Here is a 25538-nt window from a genome sequence, read left to right on the forward strand (position 1 = left end):
TTAAACAGAAAAATGGCCTTAGAGATGAAGATAACCGTTAATGGTCTAGGAACAAAAAAAGTATGTGAATCATTGATGTTGTACACTCTGTAGGAAGGTATCAGACTTAGAGCCCAACTTTATCTTTGAAATTTTTTCCCCTCATGAAAATGAACTGGCATTTAAATGACTGACTTAGATTTTGATATTGTAAACTTTATTTATTTATTTATTTATTTATTTATTTTTGAGATTAAGTCTCACTCTGTGGCCCAGGGTGGAGTGCAGTGGTACGATCTCTGCTCACTGCAATCTCCGCCTCCCAGGTTCAAGCGATTCTCTTGCCTCATCCTCCCAAGTAGCTGGGATTACAGGTGCCCGCCACCACACCTGGCTGAGTTTTGTATGATACTATAAACTTAATAACCACAGTTTGAGAGCTGTAAGCAAGCCTGTGTCAACATTGCTGCCATGTGGAGACACTCTGACCAAGGTAAAAAAAAAAAAAAAATAGGCCTACCCAGGAGTAGAAGAGGAGATCATGTAGTATTGAAGTTTTACTACATACCTCTCATTTCTTACCCTATCATTGAATGAGAAAACCAGGTTTATCCAGAATGCAAACAAGTCCCCATGAGACTTCTTTCACACATGCTTGTGTAGTGTTGTTCTCCAGATCCAGTTAGGTGATCTGCCATCCAGGAAGTTTTCAAATCGATAGATACAAATGAAAGTTATGAAGTGGCCAGGCGCGGTGGCTCACACCTGTAATCCCAGCACTTCGGGAGGCCAAGGCGGGCAGATCACGAGGTCAGGAGATTGAGACCATCCTGGCTAACACGGTGAAACCCCGTCTCTACTAAAAATACAAAAAATTAGCCGGGCGTGGTGGCGGGCACCTGTAGTCCCAGCTACTTGGGAGGCTGAGGCAGGAGAATGGCGTGAACCTGGGAGGCGGAGCTTGCAGTGAGCCAAGATCATGCCACTGCACTCCAGCCTGGGCAACAGAGCGAGACTCTGTCTCAAAAAAAAAAAGTTATGAAGCATAATCTTGAAACCAGTACCATTCAGCATAAAAACCAGTGTTCCCCTCCTCAATGCCATCCTGTCATCTTATTGCTAGATTCTCTCTACTATTTAACGTTTTGTCGTGTTTGCTTTATATGTCTCTAAATACCTGTTTTCTTTGCTTTGCTTTTTTTCCTAAGCTGTTGGAAAGTAAATTGTAGACATCATGGCCCTTAACCCCTCAATACTTGAGCATGCATCTCCTAAGAATGGACATTCCTTGGAGCACCATTTCAAAATGATTACCACACTCAAGGCAAATAACAGTATCTAATAGAGTTTTTGTTTCTGTTTCCTCAGTTGTCCCCAGAGTGTCTTTTAGAGCCATTTCTTTGTGTTTTATTTTTATTGTTTTTTTCTGATAAAGGATCCAATGAAGGCTCATGGATTTGCACTTGGCTGCCGTGTCTGTTTAGTCTCTTAATTTATAGCAGTTGTCATATCTTTGTTTTGTTTTCCAAAGAGTCCAGGCCAGTTATCATGGAGAGTGTTCCAGATTCTAGATGCATCACACAGTCTCCTTGTGTGTAGATGAAACTCTTGTGCCAGGTGCAGTGGTTCATACCTATAATCCCAGCACTTTCGGGGGCTGAGGCAGGAGGATTGCTTAAGCTCAGGAGTTCGAGACCAGCCTCGGCAACATAGTGAGATCCTGTCTCTAGTGAAAATAAAGAACTTAGCCAGGCATGGTAGCACACACTACTTAGGAGGGTGAGGCAGGAGGAGCACTTGAGCCCAGAAGATTGAGGCTGCAGTAAACCATGATCCTGCCACTACACTCTAACAGGGTGACAGAGCAAGACCCTGTCTCTAAAAGAAAAAAAAAATAGATGAAACACTTTTGTCAGGAGTGCAGTAGGTGGTGCGTGTGCGTGCCACTTACCGCCCCAGGGGGCACAGAATGTCGAGTTGTCCCAGTACGGATGATTCCAGGCCTGATCACCGGTGTGATGAAGGCAGTACCCTCGTGACTACAGTGTCTTGTTTCTTCTGTCGTTAACACGTCTTCATTAATTCTTCATTGCTTCTTTCTCGTGGCTGTAGAATGCAGATGCACCCGGTCCAGTCGCAGGCCTCGTTCCCAAAGACCCCCACAGCAGCAACATCACAGGAGGAGGTGCCGCCTCATAAGCCTCCAACACTTCCCCTGGATCAGGTAAGGATCACTAAAAATTAGAACTGTTCTTCTTCCTCCAGGTGGTAGGAAGTAAGTATATGACAACCTTGCTGTTCTGAAAAAATGTTTTAAGGTATCCTGTGGATACAGGAACTTTGCCTGTATCGTGCTTCCTTGGCACTTGGAAAAAGAGCAAGAGGCCTCGGAAGTCACCTCTCGCATGTCTCTTTTTCCTGTTGTGATATGGAATGTATACCTATTTGGTGAGTATTTAAACCTCATTTTTTCCAAGCCATCTGCAAACATTTTTTCTGCCATGATCCCTTGTCTGTTTTATGCTTCCCACCTTTCTCATTGGAGAGAGACTAGTTGGTGGGTTTTAAAGTAGTAATAGCTGCCTCTGAGTGCTGCTTCTCTCATGCGTTGTCTCGTGCAATGCTTCTCTCCCATGCAGTCTTTCCCTTGACCCCCACAAAGTAGTTCTCATTGGCTGCATCATCATCATTTCCCAGTGTGCAAGTCCTACTGCTGTTAAGCACTGGGACTGGGATCTGAATTGAGAAGTCCAGGACTCTAGAACCTACCCTCTGGAAGTAAACTGTTAACTGATGAAACAGAATCAAGCCATTTTCACACATGAGGAGCTTGGACACTCTTTGGCTTACTTAAGTTTTTTTTTTTTTTTTTTTTTTTTAACAACCCAATTTTTATTTTTGTTTAAAATGTCTTTGTTTCTTTCAGAGCTAGTCCAAGGAGGAAATGAGCCCCAAGCAATGGAAAGCTGCACACGAAGACTAGAATGTGGAGAACTGGGGAGTGCCCTGTCAGCTCTATTCCCATCACCTGCTCCACCCCTTCACGGCGACCCACTCGTGCCATACTTGAGCTGGAGCCAGTCACGGGCCCTAAAAGGACACTCCTTAGATGACTGACACACAGATTGCAAAGGTCCTCGGCCAGGGATCTCTTGCACAGTTGATGTAGACAGTCAGGCAAAACTAATGAACGTGGAGTTAATGATGACTTTTCCAAATCCTGAGACACTTTTCAGGGAAAATCACTTTAAACTTGGGGGAGGGGGTATACTCAAGAATGGAGTGGTGCTTTTAAACTTTGATGAGCAGCTAAACTCAGGTATATATTTGGGGAAGGGACTACTCTTAGTATTAATGGTTTTGGAGCTGGGTCCAGTTTACAGAATTTTCATGTTGCCTTTTAAAATAATTTTTGTTGGTGGTGAATGTATTGTACATAAAGTGGGAAGGGTGGGTGGGGATGCGGAAGAAATGGGGGTCCTAACTGGTGGGCACACAGCACTGGAGTGATTTTTATCTGTTTACAATCATGTCACACTGAATACTTATGGGAGCCGGAGATGAGGGTAGGAAAGGTTTGATCTTGTAATATGTCACTGTGTTTCCTTAGTGGCCAGCCAGCCTTCAGAATAGCTAAAGGCCTGCCTTCCTTCCAGTCAGCCTGAGAGAGAACACCTGTCCCCTAAGCACCTGGTGTCTCCGTTGGAGGCAGAGTGCTCTCAGGAGACTACTAGAAGCTTCAGCCCGGAAGACAGGCTGCTCTCTCATGCTGGTGGCCCAAATCCTGGATTTGAGAAAGTGGTGTCCCTTCCTGATTTTGCCACCAGCCCTACCGAATAGTTGTAAACCAGTATCAGGAATTGGGATCGCTAGAGTGTTTCACGTATTAGAAGATGAATCGTCCTCATCACAGACCTCCCTGTCAGGACTGTGATCTAGAAGGCACCACACACAGCTTTCTGGCACGAATCACATTTTGTGGAAGTGACTACTCAGGTTTGTATATTTTAGTATCAATAAAGAATTGCACAGGTTTGAATAGGAAAAATGTATTCTATAGATTTACAGTTTGAATTTAGGAATATTTCAGTATATATAGTTTTTATTCGTTTTAAGTGAATCATAGTAAAATCAGTCATGGTGATTTAAAATAGCTATCAAGAACGAGTTCTTGGAATTATCTGTTGTATCTGTGATAGGAAACCATTTTACAGTATTAAATTACTTTATTACAGTTGTAGAGTTGAATTACACTGGATTCTCCCTCGTTAGCATTCTGTATTTGATTTTAGCTGAAAGGTCACCAAAGTTAGGACCCATGTTTTAAACTTTTGAATATTCCACAAAAGAAAAAACTAAGGAAAATACTGAAATTACAGGTCTTTGTAAAGAATAGCATATTTTTAAGCATGCTTTTGGGATAGTAGAAGAGTCTCTATGAAATATTAATCTGCCCTAGTTTCTTATAAATTCAACTGTGGGAGGGGCCAGTGGAGTGTTTCCCTCCAATTCCAGGATGCCTAGTGAAGCATGGAACTGTCGTGTTTACAGTTTGCTAAACATACGCTGTCCGTGGAGAAGGAAGCTATTCGGAAGCATCCATAATACAGAGAAATGAAAGCCAAGACACCAGTTCCAGGATGATGGAAGTTCATATCCGTACGCAAATGCTGAACCTGGTGCTGCTGCCTAGGGCTCAGGCAGATTTGAGAGTTGAGTAGGGAACACAGGTGCCTCTAAGGTATAATGCACAAAAATACAGATTTTCTCTCAGAGAGGTTTTAATTTTAAATTTGATGTATTTGCAAGTGGATTGAGTTTTGAGCCTGTGTTCTCACTGGATCCTAATTCTTGTAGAAACCTATCACTGGCATAACCTGGTTTAGGAGAGTGAAGAGGACAGAAGGATTGTGGATGCGTCTGCCCTTTAGCTAGTATCCGCTAACATGGGGCATTACTACTTCAGTTTCTGTGTTTGTGCAGAAGCAGGGAGGAGGAAAAAAGCTAGTTTGGAGCTGGTTAGACCTGGTCTAGGCCCAGAGAATTTGGCCACTGACAGCCTTTCTCTTTTCCTGGTAATGCTGGTTTGAATCAGAGGCCTCTCACTTCTCCTTAACAGGAGCACTGTCACTGTGGGCCTCTCCCCATGACTACCCCAGGGGCCTGGGTGGGAGTGGCTGTAAGCAGCAGTTGGGCCATTGCCCCCTTTCCTTCTGCCCTCGTGGTCCTTGAGCAGTTGTGTGCACACTCTTCCAGGTAATCCTGTCTCCTCTCTCTCCCAGTGACCGCCCCAATCAGCTGTTGCTAGAGCGATGCTGTGAACGATACAGGAAAAGTCAGTAAATCCCTTTATCCTTAATCTCCCTTCTTGGTTTTAGACAGAAAATATTAAGGAAGAGCAATAGGAAATAGAACTACTGTATTATAACACTGTGAACAAGAACAACAGCAGCAGCAGAATTGTCAGCCTTCCTGCATCCTGTGTGGGAATGTGTCCATGCCTTATAGGTACTAGTGCTTCGTCCGTTGTCCAGGGAGTGTCCTGAGCTTTCACTGGTCTTTGAAGTGCAGATCTGCTATAAGCTGTCTGGAGCTGCAAGGTTGCAGGAATCCACAGGACCGTGAGCTGCTGTGAACCCCTAGTCCACCCATCCCCAAGCAGGATCTTTTTCTCACCTTTTCTTCCTCCTCTAGCACTTCTCTTTCCAAGTGTCTTAAGCAGATGCAATGTCTTAAAGCAGATGCAAATGCATTTGCCATCTTCTCCATTAGGAAAATGATGGTTATGTGATATGTTATATTTAGGAAGTAGTGTGTAAGGTATCCTGAAAAGGTTTGCTCTCAAGCTAGAAGGACATTTCACCCTGTGGGTCACTGTCACCTTGTCAGCGTGCCAGCTCTCAGTGGTCCCCAGGAGGATGGGGATAGCTGAGATCCTGGAGAATGGGAAATACCATTGCATCTCTTTGATTTAACACTCATGGCTCACCTTTAGTAGAGTTGTTAATAAGTTAGAAACTTGTGTCCCTAAGGCCCAAGAGAAAAGATGAGCTTCTTGGGAGGATTCTGGGTTTGTTTTCCCCTCAGAATTAAAAAACAGTTTTTAATTCAGCTACTTTTTCCCCTCAGTTAAAAGGTAGCAGGAGCTGTTGGCTGAAATTTGTTACAGTGAATGAATGTGGAGAATAAATAAGAACAAACCCTGCAGGATTCTTGTTGACGTAACTTTCCATCCCACCTCTCCGCCTCTCCTTCATCACCAGCCTTCATCAGGTTGGTTTAGTTTACCTGGCCTTACACACGAGCTGCTCATCAACAGTTCGTATCTTCTCACTGAGCCCGGGCCGGATGCTCTCAGAAGGCCTTCTCATGCTCCTCTTCGTTAGGCTTAGTGAAAACCTTAAGACCTGCAGTTTGTGCCCCTCAGTTCAGTCAGACCTCAGCTTTAAATGTCGATTTACTCTGGCTTGTTCCCTGAAAGTGCTTCTTGTGACTAAGCATTTGGTGTCATTATCCCATGCCATTTATCTGCTGTATAGTTATTATATTATTTTTGCTGATTCCTACTGCTGGCAGATGCCATCCCAGGCCCACAAAATCCCAGTGTTGCAGTCACCACAGCTGTCAGAAACAAGTTTGCAATCCATACTTCTTGGTTCAATTTTTTTTTTTTTAATGGAAGTTCAAATCTGTAAATACTCTACACTGCTCTTAAGACCTGATTTGAAATTTCACAGGAAGGCCTAATCCTATAGTCACAAGGTAAGGACAGTTGAGTAGTGTCAGAACCCCAACCTGCTTGCAGAGAACCTTGGTTTTCATAGAAAGGAAAGGCTGAAGGTTTTCTAGCATTGTTGCCCTTCTTTGTCTGTCAGTCAGTTCACCCTCTGCGATTCTCCATGGACCCGCATTGCAGAAAATCAGTCCCATAGATTAGTGAGCCATGTACTGCCCAATCCGGGGGCTCCTGGCGTGTGGTGTGTCCACCAGTGACTCTCTGGACACTAGTTTCGGTAAGAATACTTCTTATTTCGGTTGAGAATGCAGAGGCTTTTATTCGTGGACTCACATCACTTGCATAGGCACAAAGAATGTGATTGCCATTTGCTGCGTGAGAAAAAGCTGGGCTCCCTGTTTCTTTTTTGGGTTGGACTCTGCCGTGCAGCCATAGGACACCGAGCCTCACGCACTTTCCCCTTGGGACAGTAGTGTTTGGGTGAATGTTACTGCATCCCGTTTTTCTTTTTCTTTTCTTTTCTTTTCTTTTTTTTTTTGAGACGAAATCTTGTTCTTGTCCCCCAGACTGGAGTGCAATGGCACGATCTCGGCTCACTGCAACCTCCACCTCCCAGGTTCAAGGGATTCTTCTGCCTCGGCCTCCCGAGTAGCTGGGACTACAAGCGCGCACCACCACTCCCAGCTAATTTTTGTATTTTTAGTAGAGGCGGAGTTTCACCATGTTGGCCAGGCTGGTCTCAAACTCCTGACCTCAGGTGATCCACCCTCCTTGGCCTCCCAACGTGCTGGGATTACAGGCGTGAGCCAACACACCCGACCTTCATTTTTTAAATTAAGCTGGGACACAAGTTTTGCCTCCAGGCTGGATGTTGATCCTGCTCTGTGCTAGACAGATGTGCGGAGGGACTGTTCCGGGCTCGGCTTGACCTTTTCCTACCTAGTTTCTCCCTCTTGTCCTGCACAAGAGGACTAACTGAACTCTACCGTCAGAACGGCTGATGAGCAGTTGATTGTCCTGCTTGTGTTTTTGAAAGGGGTGGTTGGGGTGGGAGCAGGGGTGTGGATATTGCATAAGTTATTGAAATGCTGACCCCCATTCAGGAAACCATGCAGCCCCTTCCCTTCCTTTCCCTTCCCTTCCCTTCCCTAGCCAGGGCTCAGGTACCTCACTCTCCTGCCTTGTGCATAGCTCCTGGGGCCCCGGTCAGTCTCCACCAGCCTTGGCACACAGTGTCCGGAGCCTCTGCTCCTGCTGCAAAAGCAGAAACCATGTGAACCTTCTGGCCAGTACTGGAAAGGGGAATGCTATTTATTTTTATATTGTGTATATTTTGTCGTGGTCTGCTGATTCCCTGTTTCACTGAGAGCGACACTTACCTCAATAGTTAGTTCAATATTGTGTGTTGGATAATTTTTTTAAAAGAACTTTTTAAAAAGCTTTTTGATCCTTGGAGGTCTGTAGATTTATTTCCATATGAACTGGTTATTTTGTATAAAGTACATTCTTAAAATAGCAAGGCTCCTCTGTGTGTGTGGTGTGTCTGTCCATGTGTCATTTCCATATCAGGGCAAACCCAGACTTCCATCAGGACGAAGGCGTGAACTAGGCCACAAGGCCACCCGCTGAAATGCCACCCCTCGTCCATTCTCATGCATCCAGAATCCACGGAGGCGGGGCCAGGTCCTGTGCATGGGACAGAGGAATATGGTTCCAGAGAACTTCAAAACAGTCATGTACTGACTGGCAGTTCTAAACCATGTCAGGGATAAAACGCTCCTCACAGCTGATCCTCGCAAAGCTGGCCCAGCCGTCAGCATCTCACTGGTAAAGGCGTCCACTTTCAGAAGGTTACTACACCTGAGGTGCACGACTTCTCTCCTTGCAGGCTTTAGGGTGCCTGGGATGGGAAAGGAGTATACAGTGGGGCAGTGGGGCAGCTCCAGCCTGGAGCCCGCTGTGCACACACATGGCCAGAAGTGGGAGCTCCAGCCTAAGCAAGCGGGCAATGTTATACCTGCCAAGGTCATTTATGTTTTATTTCCAGTTACTGGGAGAACAGTTTGAAAGTAGCTTCATTCAGTCAGGCGCGGTGGCTCACGCCTGTAATCCCAGCACTTTGGGAGGCTGAGGCGGGCGGATCACGAGGTCAGGAGATTGAGACCATCCTGGCTAACACGGTGAAACCCCGTCTCTACTAAAAATACAAAAAATTAGCCGCACGTGGCGGCACACGCCTGTAGTCCCAGCTACTCGGGAGGCTGAGGCGGGAGAATGGCGTGAACCCGGGAGGCGAAGCTTGCAGTGAGCCGAGATCGCACCACTGCATTCCAGCCTGGGTGACAGAGCAAGACTGTGTCCCAAAAAAAGAAAGTAGCTACATTCTTAGAAATTAGCTACAGTCTTAAGACACCAAAACTCCTGTTTTGTCCTTAAATGCAGACCATCCCAGTTTAATGATCATTCAACTTAGGAGTTTTTGAAAATGAGACACATTCTGTAGAAACTGTACTTCAAGTCCTCGTGCAACAATTCTCTTTCACCTTCTGTACGGTATTCAATAAACTCCATGACATATTCAACACTGTATTATAAAGGAGGCTACACACCTGTAATCCCAGCACTCTGGGAGGCCAAGGCAAGTAGATCATCTGAGCTCAGGAGTTCGAGACCAGCCTGGCCAACATGGCAAAACCCTGCCTCTACTAAAAACACAAAAATTAGCGGGGCATGGTGGCGGGTGCCTGTAATCCTGGCTACTTGGGAGGCTGAGGCAGGACAATCGCTGGAAGCTGGGATGCGGAGGTTGCAGTGAGCCAAGATCGCGCCACTGCATTCCAGCCTGAGCGACAGGAAGACTCCGTCTCAAAAATAAAAATAAAAAAGGAGGCTCAACTGTGGGCTAGCATAAGTTTGTTGAGCATGCTTGAGGCAGGCTAAGCTGTGATATTTGGTGGGTTAGGTGGATTCAGTGCATTTCCAGCTGACAATATTTTCAACTCATGATGGGTTTATCTGGAGGTGACCCCCTGGACGTGACCCCACTGGAAGCTGAGGAGCATCTGTAATTGGCTGTGGAAGTAATCCTCATTCCATAAAAATTTCACCACAATTAGTACCCGTTTCCAAACCCATGCTTGGGGCTGTCCCTTTCTAGGCAGTGATCTGTTCACTCTCCTTTTAACCTCCGGTTGTTTGGTGTCTGATTGTCCCCACTGATACTCTGTTGTTATTGGCTAACAAATTTTTGAGCCTTTTATCCTGGTATTATTTTAAAACTGTTCAGTTATTCTCCCATGAAAAGTGTTTCTCCGATAAAACATTTTATGCCAACCGTACTTTCTTGTTTAGTAGTTGCATTTCAGTATAATTTCTGAAACAAAACAAAAACCAACTTTAAAGTGAAAAATCAGGCTGGGCACGGTGGCTCACTTGATGTCAGGAGTTTGAGATCAGCCTGGCCAGCATGGTGAAACCGTCTCTACTAAAAATACAAAAATTAGCCGGGCATGGTGGCACACGCTTGTGATCTCAGCTACTTAGGAAGCTGAAGCAGGAGAATTGCTTAAACCCTGCAGGCAGAGGTTGCAGTGAGCAGAGATCGCACCACTGCACTCCAGCCTGGGCAAGAGTGTGAGATCCTGTCTTAAAAAATCACTAGTAAACCCCAGATCAGACATGATGCTACTCAAATGGTGCATCTCGATGGATTCTCCCACTGGGTGGGAGGAGCACCACTCTGGCCTGGCTTCCTTCACTGTTCTGTCAGCTTTCCTAGAGCCCAGTCCAGCTGCATCAGTGGCTGGGATGGCATTAGCAAACCCACTCCCTGTGCATATCAGTAGCACACCCTTAAAATGCATGCAAACTTTGATTCCTAACTTTCAGATTTCCTCCTACCGTGACATGAATTCTCACCAAACAAAGGCCAGAATGTTTTTTTGACATATATAGCTATTGATAGGCTTTAATTTTTCTTGAGACAGGGTTTCACTCTGTTGCCCAGGCTAGGTACAGTGGCATGGTCTCAGCTCACTGCAGCCTCAATCTGCCGGGCTCAAGCAGTCCTCTCACCACAGCCTCCCAAGCAGCTGGGACTACAGGGGCACTCCACCACACCCAGCTAATTTTTTGTCTCACGATGTTGCCCAGGCTGGTCTAGAACTGAGCTCAAGTGATCTGTCTGCCTCAGCCTCCCGAAGTGCTAGGAATTACAGGCGTGAGCCACTGTGCCCGGCCTTTATTTTTTATAAGGAACTTAGCCATTTAGAGTGCTTCCAGATTTATCTTCTTCGGGCCAAAACCAGCAACAAATATATGTACCAAAAGTTAGCATCTTCCACTGGTTAACTGTTTCAAAACAGTGCAGTAGGCAGTGTAAATGTGGCTCTATTTTTGGAACTGTTACTGTTTAACGCTTGTTAAGCATCCTGGGTAAATATATCTTACACAGATAATCCTACGCAGTGAGCTTCTTAAAATAAGAGCATAAAAGCTACTCGGGCAAGATTTAGGGAGACAGGAAGCTATACATTGTTACTGTAGATTAGTCTCAAAAGTTCTGATCAACTTTCTATTTTGACATTTGGAGACATCCATAGGTGCTTCTCTTGTTAAAGATTAATGTCTCTTGTCTCTAAACCAATTCGTGTTACTGGAAGGAAAGGCAACGCAAGTTGTATAAATCAGCCCCTTTGTGGGCTCCGTTTTGCTATACTCTATGTTCTCTGAGAGTGCTACCAACGGAATTGAGAAAATAACCATCCAGACGGGCTATTTGGGGGCTGATCTTTACCCTGGAATCTTCCTGGAAGTTGAACGGCCTATGTCATGCAGTTGTTATGCAAGAGGTATCATGGGACCTTTCCTTCTGGGCGGTCATGGAGCCGCGGCAGAGCCCTGGGTGACCCAGCAGCAGCTGCCTGCTGTGTGGCTGCCTTCACTGTCCTCCCCCACAACTGCTGTTGATTTCTCTGCATTGACCCTGCAGATGTTTCCCTGGCCTCGTGGTGTTCCTTTGGACTTTTAAGGGGCCTCTGTGCATCTATTTTAGTCCCCTTTCTGCTAGCAATGCTCACTCCCCTAGTTTCCTTAAGCAGTTTTATAAAAAACCTTCAGTGAAAAATGGACTGCAAAATACTAGCCAAGAAGGCGAAGGCATCTGGAAAATCCCCAGATTTGGCTATTGTGTGCTGCAATCCCAGCCCCCTTCTACAGCCATGACATGCATATCAATGCAGGTGCCCTTGAGACTCCTGCAGGTTCGAGAAAGCATGACATGCTCCCAGAATCCTGGATTTGGACTTCATTCTGGACAGCATATGACAAGGACGAGGACCCCTATTCTAGCCAGTTAAAGCTGGACAGAATTTTTAAAAGCAATGAAGCCAGTTCCTTGGATATATCCACAGGCTTTGCTTTGAGAAGGAACTGAGTGGGCAGTGAAGAGTCGAGTGAAGCCTGGCCCGTGAGTGCCTCAACAACTGAGATGAACGTCGACTCGCTTGCAGGCAAGTTGTCAGTAAGTATTTATTAAATACCCACCGTGAGCCTTGTACTTTGCCTAGTTACTAAGAAACCAAAAAGGGGAAAAATAGCTTCATCTGCTCAGAGTTCATAATAAACCTGTATTGTGAATACAGAATACAGAAAAACTGGACTCTAGTGAGGTGCTAGAACGAGTGTACTGCTTAGCTGAGATAGCAGATGAAGGAAAAATATTTTTGGTTCCTCCCTGCCATGCAATCGTACCGGGAGGGTGGAGTGTTGGTGTTCTCAGCCCATTTAATTTGGATGGAGCTGCGGGCTCATCAGTTTGGAGACTGGCTTCATCGCTTATTCTGTCCAGCAGTCGCGTCTTCTCGGACTCCTTGTTCCAGCTTGAATTCCTCTTTTGCCCTGGCTCCACTCTAAGACGAAGACTGCGTAATTCAGAAAATGCAGCGCAAGTAATTATGTCCAATGTGATGCTAAACATTTCCCAAAGGCAGCATAGATCTGCAGAAACTGCAGCTTGGGAGAAGTGATGGTGTTCCTCTCCCCACCACCTCAGCCTGCCCTGATCATTCTCACTCACATGATCTATTGTGATGTTCTCACAATGTAGCCTGGCCATCATCTGGGAACTTGCTGGAAATGCAGATCTTGGCATCCCGCCTAAGACCTTAAACTGAAGAAGGGCCCAGCTCTCTCTTGTAACTAGCAACAGATGCAACCTGCATGGTTCTGATGCAAACTGACCTGGAAGAATGGCCCTGGCATTTACATTTTGGTCCTTAGATGCAGGTAATCTGAGCTGAACATCTTCAAACCTGAGGCATAGCATAGAAAAAAGAAAGAATACAAACAGTTTATATAAAGTAAAAAAATTTTTTAGAAAGGACTTAAGTTGGCTGGGGCGCGGTGGCTCACACCTGTAATCCCAGCACTTTGGGAGGCCAAGGCGGGCGGATCAGGAGGTCAAGAGATGGAGACCATCCTGGCTAACATGGTGAAACCCCGTCTCTACTAAAAATACAAAAAATTAGCCAGGCGTGGTAGCAGGTGTGGTAGTCCCAGCTACTCGGGAGGCTGAGGCAGGAAAATCACTTGAACCTGGGAGATGGAGGTTGTAGTGAGCCAAGATAGAGCCACTGCACTCCACCTTGGGGGACAGAGCAAGACTCTGTCTCCCAAAAAAAAAAAAAAAAAAAAAAAAATCAGGCCTAGGCAACATAATGAGGCCCCACCTCTACAAAAAAATAATTGTTTTAATTAGCCAGGTTGATGGTGTGCACCTGTGATCCCAGCTACTTAGGAGGGTGAGGTGGGTGGATCGCTTGAGCCCAGGAGCCCTCCCTGGGGATGCTCTTATTTCTGTCTGCAGCCTCATTTGTCACTCTGTGCAGACTCACTCTGTTTTTTGTTTTGTTTTGTTTTGTTTTGTTTTGTTTTTGAGACAGTCTCGCTCTGTCACCCAGGCTGGAGTACAGTGGCACGATCTCGGTTCACTGTAAACTCCGCCTCCCCGGGTTCACGCCATTCTCCTGCCTCAGCCTCTCGAGTAGCTGGGACTACAGATGCCCACCACCATGCCCGGCTAATTATTTTGTGTGTGTATTTTTAGTAGAGATGGGGTTTCACTGTGTTAGCCAGGATGGTCTGCATCTCTTGACCTCGTAATCCACCCGCCTCGGCCTCCCAAAATGCTGGGATTACAGGCATGAGCCACCGTGCCCAGCCTAATTCTGTCTTTAATTCATATTTTTTTGCCATACTCTGGCCACCCTTTTCCAAATGCCTGTTGGATGTTGCCTGCTGCTGTTGTTTTGTCCTTTGGATTTGTTTGCCACTGTTCCAAATTTTTTATTACTAAAATGATTTACAATTTAATTTCCAGACTTTATTTCCTATAGTTTGCCTAATGTTTTAAAAGTCCTTTCCTAGCCGTTTGATTATAAGCCATGTTAATACTAACGCCTCCCCCTCACACCCTATTGCTGCACATTTGTGTTTACATGTAACCTTATTAGCTTCATTACCCACCCAGCTTTCTTGCCTTTTTGCGGTGGTAAAATATAACAGAAAATTTATCATTGGAAGTCTGCATCTCAGTGTGGTTAAGTACATTCATGTTGACGTGCAGCCATCATGATCCGCCCTCCATCTCCAGAACATTTGCAGCTGAAGCTCTGCCCTGTTAAACACTGACTCTTGCCGTGCACAGTGGCTCACACCTGTAATCCTAGCACTTTGGGAGGCCGAGGCAGGTGGATCACTTGAAGTCAGGAGTTCAAGACCAGCCTGGCCAACATGGTGAAACCCCATCTCTACAGAAAATACAAAAATTAGCCAGGCATGGTGGCGGGTGCCTGTAATCCCAGCTACTCAGGAGGCTGAGGTTGGAGAATCACTTGGACCCAGGAGGCAGAGATTGCAGTGAGCTGAGATCCTGCCACTGCACTCCAGCACTCCACGCCCAGCTACTTTTTGTATTTTTAGTAGAGACAGGGTTTCACCATGTTGGCCAGGATGGTCTCAATCTCCTGACCTCGTGATCCACCCACCTCGGCCTCCCAAAGTGCTGGGATTACAGGCGTGAGCCACCGTGCCCTGCCAAGTTTTCTATTTTTTAATAGAGATAGGGTCTTGCCAAGTTGAAGTGCAGTGGTATGATCATAGCTCACTGCAGCCTCCAACCCCAGGGCCCAAATGATCCTCCTTCCTCAACCTCCTAAGTAGCTAGAACTACAGACACACATCACAGCACCTGGCTAATTTTTTGTTTGGAGTTTTTTTGACTTTTTTTTTTTTTTTTTTTGAGACGGAGTCTTGCTCTGTCGCCCAGGCTGGAGTGCAGTGGTGCGATCTCGGCTGACTGCAAGCTCCACCTCCTGGGTTTACGCCATTCTCTTGCCTCAGCCTCCCGAGTAGCTGGGACTACAGGTGCCTGCCACTATACCTGGCTAATTTTTTGTATTTTTTAGTAGAGACGGGGTTTCGCCATGTTGGCCAGGATGGTCTCGATCTCCTGACCTCGTGATCCACCCACCTTGGGCTCCCAAAGTGCTGGGATTACAGGCGTGAGCCACCGCGCCCTGCCAAGTTTTCTATTTTTTAATAGAGATAGGGTCTTGCCAAGTTGAAGTGCAGTGGTATGATCATAGCTCACTGCAGCCTCCAACCCCAGGGCTCAAATGATCCTCCTTCCTCGACCTCCCAAGTAGCTAGAACTACAGACACACACCACAGCGCCTGGCTAATTTTTTGTTTGGGGTTTTTTTGAGTAATTTTTTAAAAAATTTTTTGGACAGGTGTGTTGGCTCACGCCTGTAATACCAGCACTTTGGGAGGCCGAGGCAGGCAGATCACCTGAGGTCGGGAGTTCAAGACCAGCCTGACAAACATGGAGAAACCCCGTCTCTACTAAAAACACAAAATTAGCCGGGCGTGATGGGGCATGCCTGTAATCCCAGCTTCTCCGGAGGCTGAGGCAGGAGAATCACTTGAACCCAGGAGGCAGAGGTTTCAGTGAGCCGAGATCGTGCCATTGCACTCCAGCCTGGGCAACAAGAGTGAAGCTCCATCTCAAAAAATAAAGAGATGGGGTCTTGGATGTTTCCCAGGCTGGTCTCAAACTCCCAGGCTCTAGTGATCCTCCCACCTCAGCCTCCCAAAGCACAAGGATTACAGGCGTGAGCCACCACACCTGGCCTCTGTGTTTACTTTTTTGGGGACCTGCCATACTGTCTCCACCATGGCTGCCGTGTTTTACATTCTCACCAGCAAGGGTTCCAATTCTCTACATCCGCACCAATGCCGATCTCTATTTTTTTGAGCCATGCTTGTGGGTGTGACACGGCACTGCACCACTGTTTCTGGTGCCTGCTGTCACCCCCTCATCTGCAACTGCTACTTTAAGCTCATGTCAGCTGCCAAACTTCTCTTCCCTCCCCGTCTCCTTACCTACCCCCTGCTTCTAACACTCTCAGTGGGGGGATATTATCTTCCTCCTGCTGATGCGTGTTTCAAATCTGATACCTGCCTCTGGCGTGTTTAATCACCTGCCAAGCCCTGTATAATCTTCACAGAAACCATTCACATCTCTTCCCTCCTGTGAGCAGGCTGTCATTTTCTTTTTTTTTTTTTCCAACTGGAGCCTCGCTCTTGTTGCCCAAGCTGGAGTGCAGTGGCGCAATCTCGGCTCACTACAACCTCCGCCTCGGGTTCAAGCGGTTCTCCCGCTTAAGCCTTCCAAATAGCTGGGATTACAGGCATGTGCCACCATGCCCAGTTAATTTTGTATTTTTAGTAGAGACGGGGTTTCTCCATGTTGGTCAGGCTGGTCTCGAACTCCCAACCTCAGGTGATCCACCCACCTCAGCCTCCCAAAGTGCTGGGATTACAGGCCCGAGCCACCGTGCCTGGCCCAAGCTGTCATTTTCTCTTTTGCCTAGCTTACTGTGTAATCTCCCTGACTTGTCCAAACCACTTGGCACTGCCAGAGACCTGAACTGTCCCGTCGGGTCCCTACTCCATAGCATCCTCTATCAGCTTTCCATTGCCCACCAGAAAAGGTGGGAAGAAAATTAGCATGGGCCGGCCGTGGTGGCTCACACCTGTAATCCCAGCACTTTGATAGGCTGAGGCAGGCAGATGGCTTGAGGTCAGGAGTTGTACACCTGCCTAGGGCAACATGACAAAACCGCGTCTCTACAAAGAAATAACAAAAATTAGCCCGGCATAGTGGCATGCCTGTAATCGCAGCTACTTGGGAGGCTGAGGTGAGAGGATGGCTTGAGCTCAGAAGGTCAAGGCTGCAGTGAGCCATGATCACAACACTGCGCTCCAGCCTGGGCGACAGAGCAAGACACTGTCTCAAAAATAATGTATATTTTACAAAGAATTAGCATGTGAATACCTTTTATGTGCCAGGCACTGTACTAAGTGCACTACATCTAGATATGAGTCCCATCTCATAGATGAACGGGCAACACAGACAACTTAAGTAACTTGTTTAAGGTCACACAGCTAGTAAGCAGTAAACTAGGATTCAAACTGTTTCAAAAGCAATCCTATTTTCAAGTCCACTCTACAGCCTCATTTCAGATTAATTACAATCCTGTTACATGGATGTCCCATTCCCCTTTTATGAAAAAAGCACTAAAGTAGCTTGCCTAAAGTGTATTACTTCATAATTTAGGAGCTGGAATCTGAACGTGCATCTGACTTCAAAGTATCCAATGCTGATTCTTCACCTCTCCCAGATCCTTCGCCTGGCAGCAGGGCCCTGTTTCATCTAGACCCAAGGTGGTTTAACAGCCTTTTGCCCCAAATTAGGCAATTTGCCAGTGGATCTCCATTTTACCTCTCTATCCTTGCTTTTATAATTCCATCAACATCTTTGCCTTTCCTCCAACCCAAAATCAATTACCACTTTCTTCCTGAAACCTTTCCATGTCTCCAAAACTCCAAGAAACCTTCCTTAACTCAAGCAGCATTGAGTTCACAACTCACTTGTGGTAGGAATGCTTGTTCCTTGGTGCCGTAAAGAAATAGCACTTGAATATAAATTTAATTTTTTTTAGTAAGGCTATTTTTATACTTTCTGCAGAAAGGGTACACTTGCTAGCAGTTTTGTCACAAGAGTTTACTGAACAAAGGAGACAGGGTCGTTTATAACCTGATGGGTCTACTTTATTGCTGTCTGGTTTTTTTGGCTGGAATGGGACTTTATATTTTGTATTTGTTTTGATTGGCTAGTAACTTACAACTTTTTAAAAGAGGCAAAGGCAGAGGAGAATAGGCCAGGTGCAATGGCTCACACCTATAATCCCAGCACTTTGGGAGGCTGAGGCGGGCAGATCACAAGGTCAGGAGATCAAGACCATCCTGGCTAACATGGTGAAACCCATCTCTACTAAAAAAATACAAAAAAGTTAGCCGGGCGTGGTGGTGGGCACCTGTAGTCCCAGCTACTCGGGAGGCTGAGGCAGGAGAATGGAGTGAACGTGGGAGGCTGAGCTTGCAGTGAGCCGAGATGGCACCACTGCCCTCCAGCCTGGGTGACAGAGCAAGACTCCATCTCAAAAAAAAAAAAAAAAAGGCAGATGAGAATAAAGGAAGGAGGAAGGAACTTGTGGAATATTGAGAAAGGTAAAAACACCTTTAAATAAGGAAGAGGAACAGGCTATGACCTAATGTTTGTTTGGACCAGTATAAGTATGGCAGGGCAAATATTTAGGCTAAACTGTGGGAGCCGAGAATATAAAGTACATCGATTTTTTTTTTTTTTTTGAGACAGTCTCACTCTGTCACCCAGGCTGGAGTGCAGTGGCGCGATCTCGGCTCACTGCAAGCTCTGCGTGCCGGATTCACGCCATTCTCCTGCCTCAGCCTCCCGAGTAGCTGGGACTACACGCGCCTGCCACCACGCCTGACTAATTTTTTGTATTTTTAGTAGAAACAGGGTTTCACCGTGTTAGCCAGGATGGTCTCAATCTCCTGACCTTGTGATCCACCTGCTTCGGCCTCCCAAAGTGCTGGGATTACAGGCGTGAGCAACCGTGCCTGGCCTGTATAAAGTACATTGATTTTATTATGGCTGGTAGATATTTAAGAATGTTAGCACAGGTCTTTGAATAAATTTTGCTTTTAAGAGAAATTACTACTTATTTTTAATTAGATGGGGAGGAAAGTCTTTTAAGAGGAACCTCTTCTTTACTTTTTTTTTTTTTTTTTTTTTTTTTGAGATGGAGTTGCCCAGCCTGTAGCCAGGCTGGAGGGCAGTGGCGCGATCTCAGCTCACTGCAAGCTCCACCTCCTGGGTTCACGCCATTCTCCTGCCTCTGCATCCCGAGTAGCTGGGACTACAGGCGCCCACCACCACGCCCAGCTAATTTTTTGTATTTTTAGTAGACACGGGGTTTTACCATGTTAGCCAGGATGGTCTCCATCTCCCGACCTCGTGATCCGCCCGCCTCAGCCTCCCAAAGTGCTGGGATTACAGGCGTGAGCCACCGCGCCCAGCCCTCTTCTTTGCTTTTTACACTTGTAACATTCTTAAGCATTGAGAATGTGCCAAAACTACATTGCAGCCCTCCTGCAGCTGAGCACGTGATAGCCCCCAACAAATACATGCAAAATGAACGGAAAATGTGTTCCTGCAGGGAGGATGCCTCCCAGGATCATTGAAATAGCCGGTTATCAGCAGTAAGAAAAGTGCATGAGACTGAGAAGCAGAGATTTGCTTCTGGCACCAAATGTCTTGCAAAAGTGTTTGCGTTGCATTGATTTTCAGTGTTTGTCCTCCTCCCTGGCTTCCAGGTCTCTGAGTGGGCGGTGAGTCTCCCCTCACCCCCAAGCTGCCTTGTTAAAATCTTTTCCCAGCCTGGACTTTTTGTCCGAGTCATACTAGCCACCAAGTAAACAGCAACCTACTTGCCACCTGGGGAGGTGCAGCGTGGCTTGACTGGATAGTAGCCTCTTTGGGTTTTGCTTCAAACCCAACCTATTTGAAGGTGCAGTGTGCGGTGAGAGTCTGGAACCCTGCAGTGGTGATGAGGGGGAGGCAGAGGGAGGGAAACCGACCACAGAAGGGAAAACCAGTCCAAGCTGGCTGACACTGAAAGCCACCTCTCCCTGCAGCTCAGCAGCGATCTGAACTATATCCTGGGTTCCAGAAAAGGCAGAGGTTCTTACCGAAAGCAGGTAAGTGTCTTGTCTGTCTGCATCAAGCTCAGAGTTGGTAGGAAAAGACTCTTCTAGCAAATAAACCATTGGAGGAAAGGGGAAGAGCAGCCAGTGGGACAGGGACACTCATCCCATTTGTTGGATAGAGTCAGAAGGGGTGGGCACGAGGAAGTGGCCGCCCCTGACCATGGGGTATCCCAGGCAACATCCAAGCCAGGAAGCAAGTGATTTTCTTGGCAATAAGTCAAGAACTGGCTCCTGGCTACTAGTGTGAGGGGCTCATTCCTGGGAACACTCACCCTTGCTCTGCTAATAAGAGGAAGTAGGCGGGGACGTGGTCATCACCCTGAGGCCCCCAACCCAGCTCCTCACAGTGGGAAGAAATGAGCACAGCTCTACGGTGGAGCCAGCAGTCTCGTGACAAGTCTGACAGCAAAGTCAGATGGGGAGTCATTGTGGCTTCTTGATTTGAGGATGCTTACTGGATGCCTCTGCGCCATGGCCAGGATACTGCCCTAGACTTTTTGTTGTTGTTGAGACAGTTTTACTCTGTCACCCAGGCTGGAGTGCTGTGGCATGATGGCGGCTCACTGCAACCTCCGCCTCCTGGGTTCAAGCAATTCTCCTGCCTCAGCCTCCCGAGTAGCTGGGACTACAGGTGCATGCCACCATGCCTGGCTAATTTTTTTTTTCTATTAGTAGAGATGGGGCTTCAGCATGTTGGCCAGGCTGGTCTCGAACTCCTAACCTCAGGTGATCTGCCCGCCTTGGCCTCCCAAAGTGCTAGGATTACAGGCGTGAGCCACCGTGCCCAGCCTCAAGACCGTCTTAACGCACAAATAACTGGTAATTTTCATGGGGAAGCAAGTCAGTGTCAATGTAATGCAGTAAGTGCTGCAACTGAATATTCAATGGGTTAACAGGAGAGGGCTCCTAGCCAAGAATGGGGTGACTCCAGAAAGGCATGTGGGAGGAGGTGACGTCTGAGCTGAAGCCCAAAGAACAGTTTGTAAATCACTGGGTTTGGATGCGGAAAGAGTGTCCTGGGTGAAGGGGACAGTATGTGCAAGACTCGGATGCAAGACTGACGTGTTCCGAAAGCAAAAGTTGAAAGCAGGGGGTGAGGGAGAGGAAAACCAGGGCAGGTTGTGCGGGAGTGGGAGCCTGTCCCAAGAGCCGTGGGAAGCCAGCCCCCGCGCCCTTTCACCCACTTGGCCGTTTGGAAGGTGGATTTGAGGGCAACCAGGCTGAAGGCAAGGAGCTGAGTTAGGAGCCCTCAGGCATCCGGAGGGACAATCTGTGGTGATCTAACAGTGGCTGCACAAAAGGGGAAGCCAGAGGAGTCAAGCCAAGGGAATGGGACGTTTTTAAACAGGAAGAACGAAAAGCGATGTGATCTGAGAGCTTGGAAAACTCCAGCACGCTCCTCCCTGCAGCTCACCAGCGAGTATCATTTCTCTAAATAGTGTGTCTTATTCACAATGTGATCCTCAGTTACAATGTACTAAGAATCACTTCTCCAGCCGGGGCGCAGTGGCTCAGGCCTGTAATTCCAGCACTTTGGGAAGCTGAGGTGGGCAGATCACTTGAGGATGAGGAGTTCAAGACCAGCCTGGACAACAGGGTAAAAATGCACAAATTAGCCGGGCGTGATGAAGCATGCCTGTAATCCTAGCTACTTGGGAGGCTGAGGCAGGAGAACTGTTTGAACCCAGGAGGCAGAGGTTGCAGTGAGCCAAGATCACACCACCGCACTCCAGCCTGGGCAATTCAGTGAGACTGTCTCAAAAAGAAAAAAAAAAAAAAAAAAGTCTGGGCCCAAGGCAGACGGATCACTTGAGGTGAGGAGTTTGAGACCACCCTGGCCAACATGGTGAAACCCCGTATTTACTAAAATACAAAAATTAGCCGGGCATGGTGGCTCGTGCCTGTAATCGCAGCTACTGGGAGGCTGAGGCAGGAGAATCGCTTGAACCTGGGAGGTGGAGGTTGCAGTGAACCGAGATCATGCCCCTGCACTGTAGCCTGGGCAACAGAGCAAGACTCCCATCTCAGAAAAAAAAAACAAAAAACTTTGCCAGGTGTGGTGTCTCAGGCCTGTAATCCCAGCACTTTGAGTGGTTGAGGTGGGATTACTGTTTGAGCCCAGGCATTCATGACCAGCCTTAGCAACATGGCGAGACCCCATCTCTACAAATAATTTTTTTTTTTTTTTTTTTGAGATGGAGGCTAGCTCTGTCACCCAGGCTGGAGTGAGTGGCGCGATCTAGGCTCACTTCAAGCTCTGCCTCCCGGGTTCACACCATTCTCCTGCCTCAACCTCCCGAGTAGCTGGGACTACAGGTGCCGGCCACCACGCCCGGCTAATTTTTTTGTATTTTTTAGTAGAGACGGGGGTTTCACCGTGTTAGCCAGGATGGTCTCAATCTCCTGACCTCATGATCCGCCCGCCTCGGCCTCCCAAAGTGCTGGGATTACAGGCATGAGCCATGGCGCCCAGCCCTCTACAAATAATTTTTTAAGAATTAACCGGGCGTGATGGTGCACACCTGTAGTCTCAACAACCCAGGAGGCTGAGGCGGGAGGATCCCTTGAGTCAAGGAAGTTGAGGCTGCAGTGAGCCAAGATCACGCCACTGCACTCTAGCCTGGGCAACAGAGTGAGACCTTTTACAGTTTTCTGTACCTTCTGGATTTTCTACTTTTTTTTCTATTACTTTAAGCACTTTAAGAAAGGGAGCAGATGTTCATTAGTAACAAAAAGTCATGGATCATTCCCGTTAGCTCATTATTTTCTAGCAAAACAGACAGGGTGGGCCACAGGTTAGTTCTGGTGGTGGGATTCAGGCAGGGGTGGCCGGAGCAGCCTCTGAATGCTGCTGAGTGGTGAGATCAGTTGACAGTGCTGCACCTCCTCTCTGACTTCCTCCCCACTTCCCCCCAAAACCTGTCTGCTTCTGACTCTACACCAGAACCATCCTTAGCCACCTCCACGTTTGAAAAATAGAGTCTGGAGTGGTGAGGAGGTAGGACTCGGTATCTGGAAATACTCCTGGAAATGGGGCACCTGGGGGCTGGAGCACTAGCCCAAGGCCAACCACGGCAGCATGGTGTCTACAGCTGAGGTGTTCTTTCTGTCAAGCCGGTGTGCCTGCTGGCTGACTTCCTTCCCACAGTGCTGAGGAGAGAGTTCCTGAAGCCCCAGTGACCCCATCTCTCTCCTTCCCTGCAGGCAGCTTCGGTTCCTAACTTGCATCCTTCATTCCTCAGAGCTGAGACAGCTCCATGGTTCTCTGCGGTTCAGCCCTGGACAGTCACCAAGGCTCTCTACAAAGTTCTCTCCCAGTAACCCTTGTTCTCTACCCCTTCTCCCTAATCCCTCCCTCTCCACTTCATTGTTTTACTCTGAAGGGTCTCCTAATTGGCCTCTCACTGACTCCCCTCAACCCATTCTTCCAGAATAACTGTCCTCATACTACATTCAATGTGGTATTTTCCCCCTTAAAAGCATTCAGTGTGGCTCACGCCTGTAATCCCGACACTTCGGGAGGTGGAGGTGTGCGGATCAGCTGAGCTCAGGAGTTCAAGACCAGTCTGGGCAACATGGCAAAACCCATCTCTACAAAAATTAAAAAAAAAAAAATAGCCCGACATGGTGTCATACACCTATGGTCCCAACTCCTTGGGAGGCTGAGGTGGGAGGATCGCTTGAGCCTGGGAAGCAGAGGTTGCAGTGAGCTGAGATTGCGCCACGGCGCTCCACCCTGGGCGACAGAGCCAGATCTTGTCCCCTGAAAAAAAGAAGTATTCAGTGTTTTGTTACTGCCTACAGGATCACATTTAAAAATTCACTTTTCATGTCGTGAAAATGCCAATCAAAAAGAAAACAAAAAAATTCCCTTTTAGGAGGGCACATGCTGTCTCTAGCCACCCAGGCTCCCCACGTGTGGCCTAACCTGCCTTTGCAGCCTCCTTCCCACAGTTCTGTTCCCTGAACCCTCTGCTCACACCAAGCCCACATCCAGGGTCTGCACGCCCCACCTTCTGCTTTTAAATGCTTCCTTATTCTTTTTTTTTTTTTTTTTTTTTTTTTTTTTTGAGATGGAGTCTTGCTCTGTCGCCCAGGCTAGAGTGCAATGGCGTCGTTTTGGCTCACTGCAATCACCACCTCCCGGGTTCAAGCGATTCTCCTGCCTCAGCCTCCCGAGTAGTTGGGATTACAGGCACGTGCCACCACGTCTCGCCTGACTGATTTTTGTGTTTTTAGTAGAGACGGAGTTTCACTATGTTGGCCAGGCTGGTCTCGAACTCCTGACCTCGTGATCCACCCACCCTCAGCCTCCCAGAGTGCTGGTGTCACAGGCGTGAGCCACCGTGCCTGGCCAATGCTCCCTTTATTATTATTATTATTATTATTATTATTATTTATATATGTATTTTTTGAGATGGAGTCTCGCTCTGTCGCCCAGGCTAGAGTGCAGTGGTGCAATCTCAACTCACTGCAACCTCCGCCTCCCAGGTTCAAGCGATTCTCCTGCCTCAGCCTTCTGACTACCTGGGATTACAGACATGCATCACCACGCCCAGCTAATTGTTACATTTTTAGTAGAGACCGGGTTTCACCACGTTGGCCAGGCTAGTCTCAAACTCGTGACCTCAGGTGATCCACCTGCCTCGGCCTCCCACAGTGCTTGGATTACAGGTGTGAGCCACTGTGCCCCGTGCTCTCTTATTCTTTAAGGCCCACTTCTCCAAGCCAGCCCTTAGTGACTCTGCACACCTCTGAGCCTTTCAGCACGCACTGTCTAAGCCGCTCAGTTGCCATTAAATGGAATGTGAGGGTTTTTAAAAATGTATTTATTAAGGACTCTTTGGTTACCAAGTTATAAAACTCGACTATCTTAAGACAATAAGTCACCTCATTAGAAGCATAGTGGGAGACCCTTTTTGTGGTCAAGGTCAGGAGTAAAGTGGATCGCTGTGCAGTAATAAGGCAGAAGTCTCTCCCGCCTTACATCATCTCTGCGGGTCTGCTTTATTTATCTCTGTTTCCTCAATCATGTGACAAGTTTGCTGATGGGCCCCAAGTTTTATCTGTTACAGGTAAAATGCCCCTAAAAGAGGCTGCATACACTTTAAAAATTCCTATGGAAGGGGTTGAATCATTCAGCTTAAGTCAGGTCTCCATCCTTTCACAGTGAACAGTAGCCAGGGGATGGAGTTCCAGGGACATGGCAGTTCCCAGTGCAACTAACCCGGAACAGCAAGGGGGAAAGGGCAAGTCCTAGAATGGGGTATGCTCACCCACTGCATTCCACCTTTTGACACTAAGAACATGCAAACATGCTATTTCCCATGTATCAAATTTCTTCTTCTCAATATGATTCAGTTATCACATGTAAATTGTGAATGCACTTGTCTTCCCAGTGCACAGTGACACAATGTCATGGCCAGATGCTGCATCCCAAGGCAGTGACAGGGAGCCTCTGTCTTCCAGGTGGCTGTTTTTCTAGTCCTTTCCCACTTTGTTTCCAAAGAGTTCCAGATGTGTTTTCTCATTGTTCTGCATCCCAGCACTTAGATGATTTTTTCTACCCCAATACCCCCCACACACTCTAAATTCCTTCAGAAAAGAAGGTAGAGGAGGCCGGGCA

General features: G+C 47.2%; 2 protein-coding genes and 1 long non-coding RNA gene across 14 annotated transcripts in view; 2 read left to right on the forward strand and 1 right to left on the reverse strand.

The window, feature by feature from the left end:
- Positions 1–8230, forward strand: part of LOC100991444 (chromatin remodeling regulator CECR2) — a 192501-nt gene extending 184271 nt beyond the window's left edge. For 5 of the 6 annotated variants that reach the window (XM_034948891.4, XM_055105568.2, XM_034948894.3 and 2 more), the window contains 2 exons: positions 2092–2203; positions 2906–8230. In XM_034948891.4, coding sequence (XP_034804782.3) covers positions 2092–2203; positions 2906–2911 — 118 coding nt within the window. In that variant the 3' untranslated portion in view covers positions 2912–8230. The remainder of the gene's footprint in view (positions 1–2091; positions 2204–2905) is intronic. The other variant, XM_057300991.2, reaches the window with a different exon arrangement.
- A 3855-nt stretch (positions 8231–12085) lies between these two features.
- SLC25A18 (solute carrier family 25 member 18) overlaps positions 12086–25538 on the forward strand; it is a 30735-nt gene continuing 17282 nt past the window's right edge. For 2 of the 7 annotated variants that reach the window (XM_003828287.5, XM_034948897.2), the window contains exons 1-2: positions 12086–12225; positions 19841–19903. In XM_003828287.5, coding sequence (XP_003828335.1) covers positions 12204–12225; positions 19841–19903 — 85 coding nt within the window. In that variant the 5' untranslated portion in view covers positions 12086–12203. Of the gene's footprint in view, positions 12237–12860; positions 13001–19840; positions 19904–25538 lie in introns of those variants that run through there. The other 5 variants (XM_008953656.5, XM_034948899.2, XM_034948895.2 and 2 more) reach the window with 3 other exon arrangements.
- LOC117977459 (uncharacterized) lies at positions 12251–25182 on the reverse strand. Its single transcript, XR_004668625.3, has 3 exons — positions 19895–25182; positions 12792–13026; positions 12251–12636 (listed from the first exon to the last, which is right to left on the reverse strand). It is a non-coding gene; the product is annotated as an uncharacterized LOC117977459 (long non-coding RNA).

This window comes from Pan paniscus, chromosome 23 (genome assembly GCF_029289425.2).
Source record: "Pan paniscus chromosome 23, NHGRI_mPanPan1-v2.0_pri, whole genome shotgun sequence".
Lineage (NCBI taxonomy): Eukaryota > Metazoa > Chordata > Mammalia > Primates > Hominidae > Pan > Pan paniscus.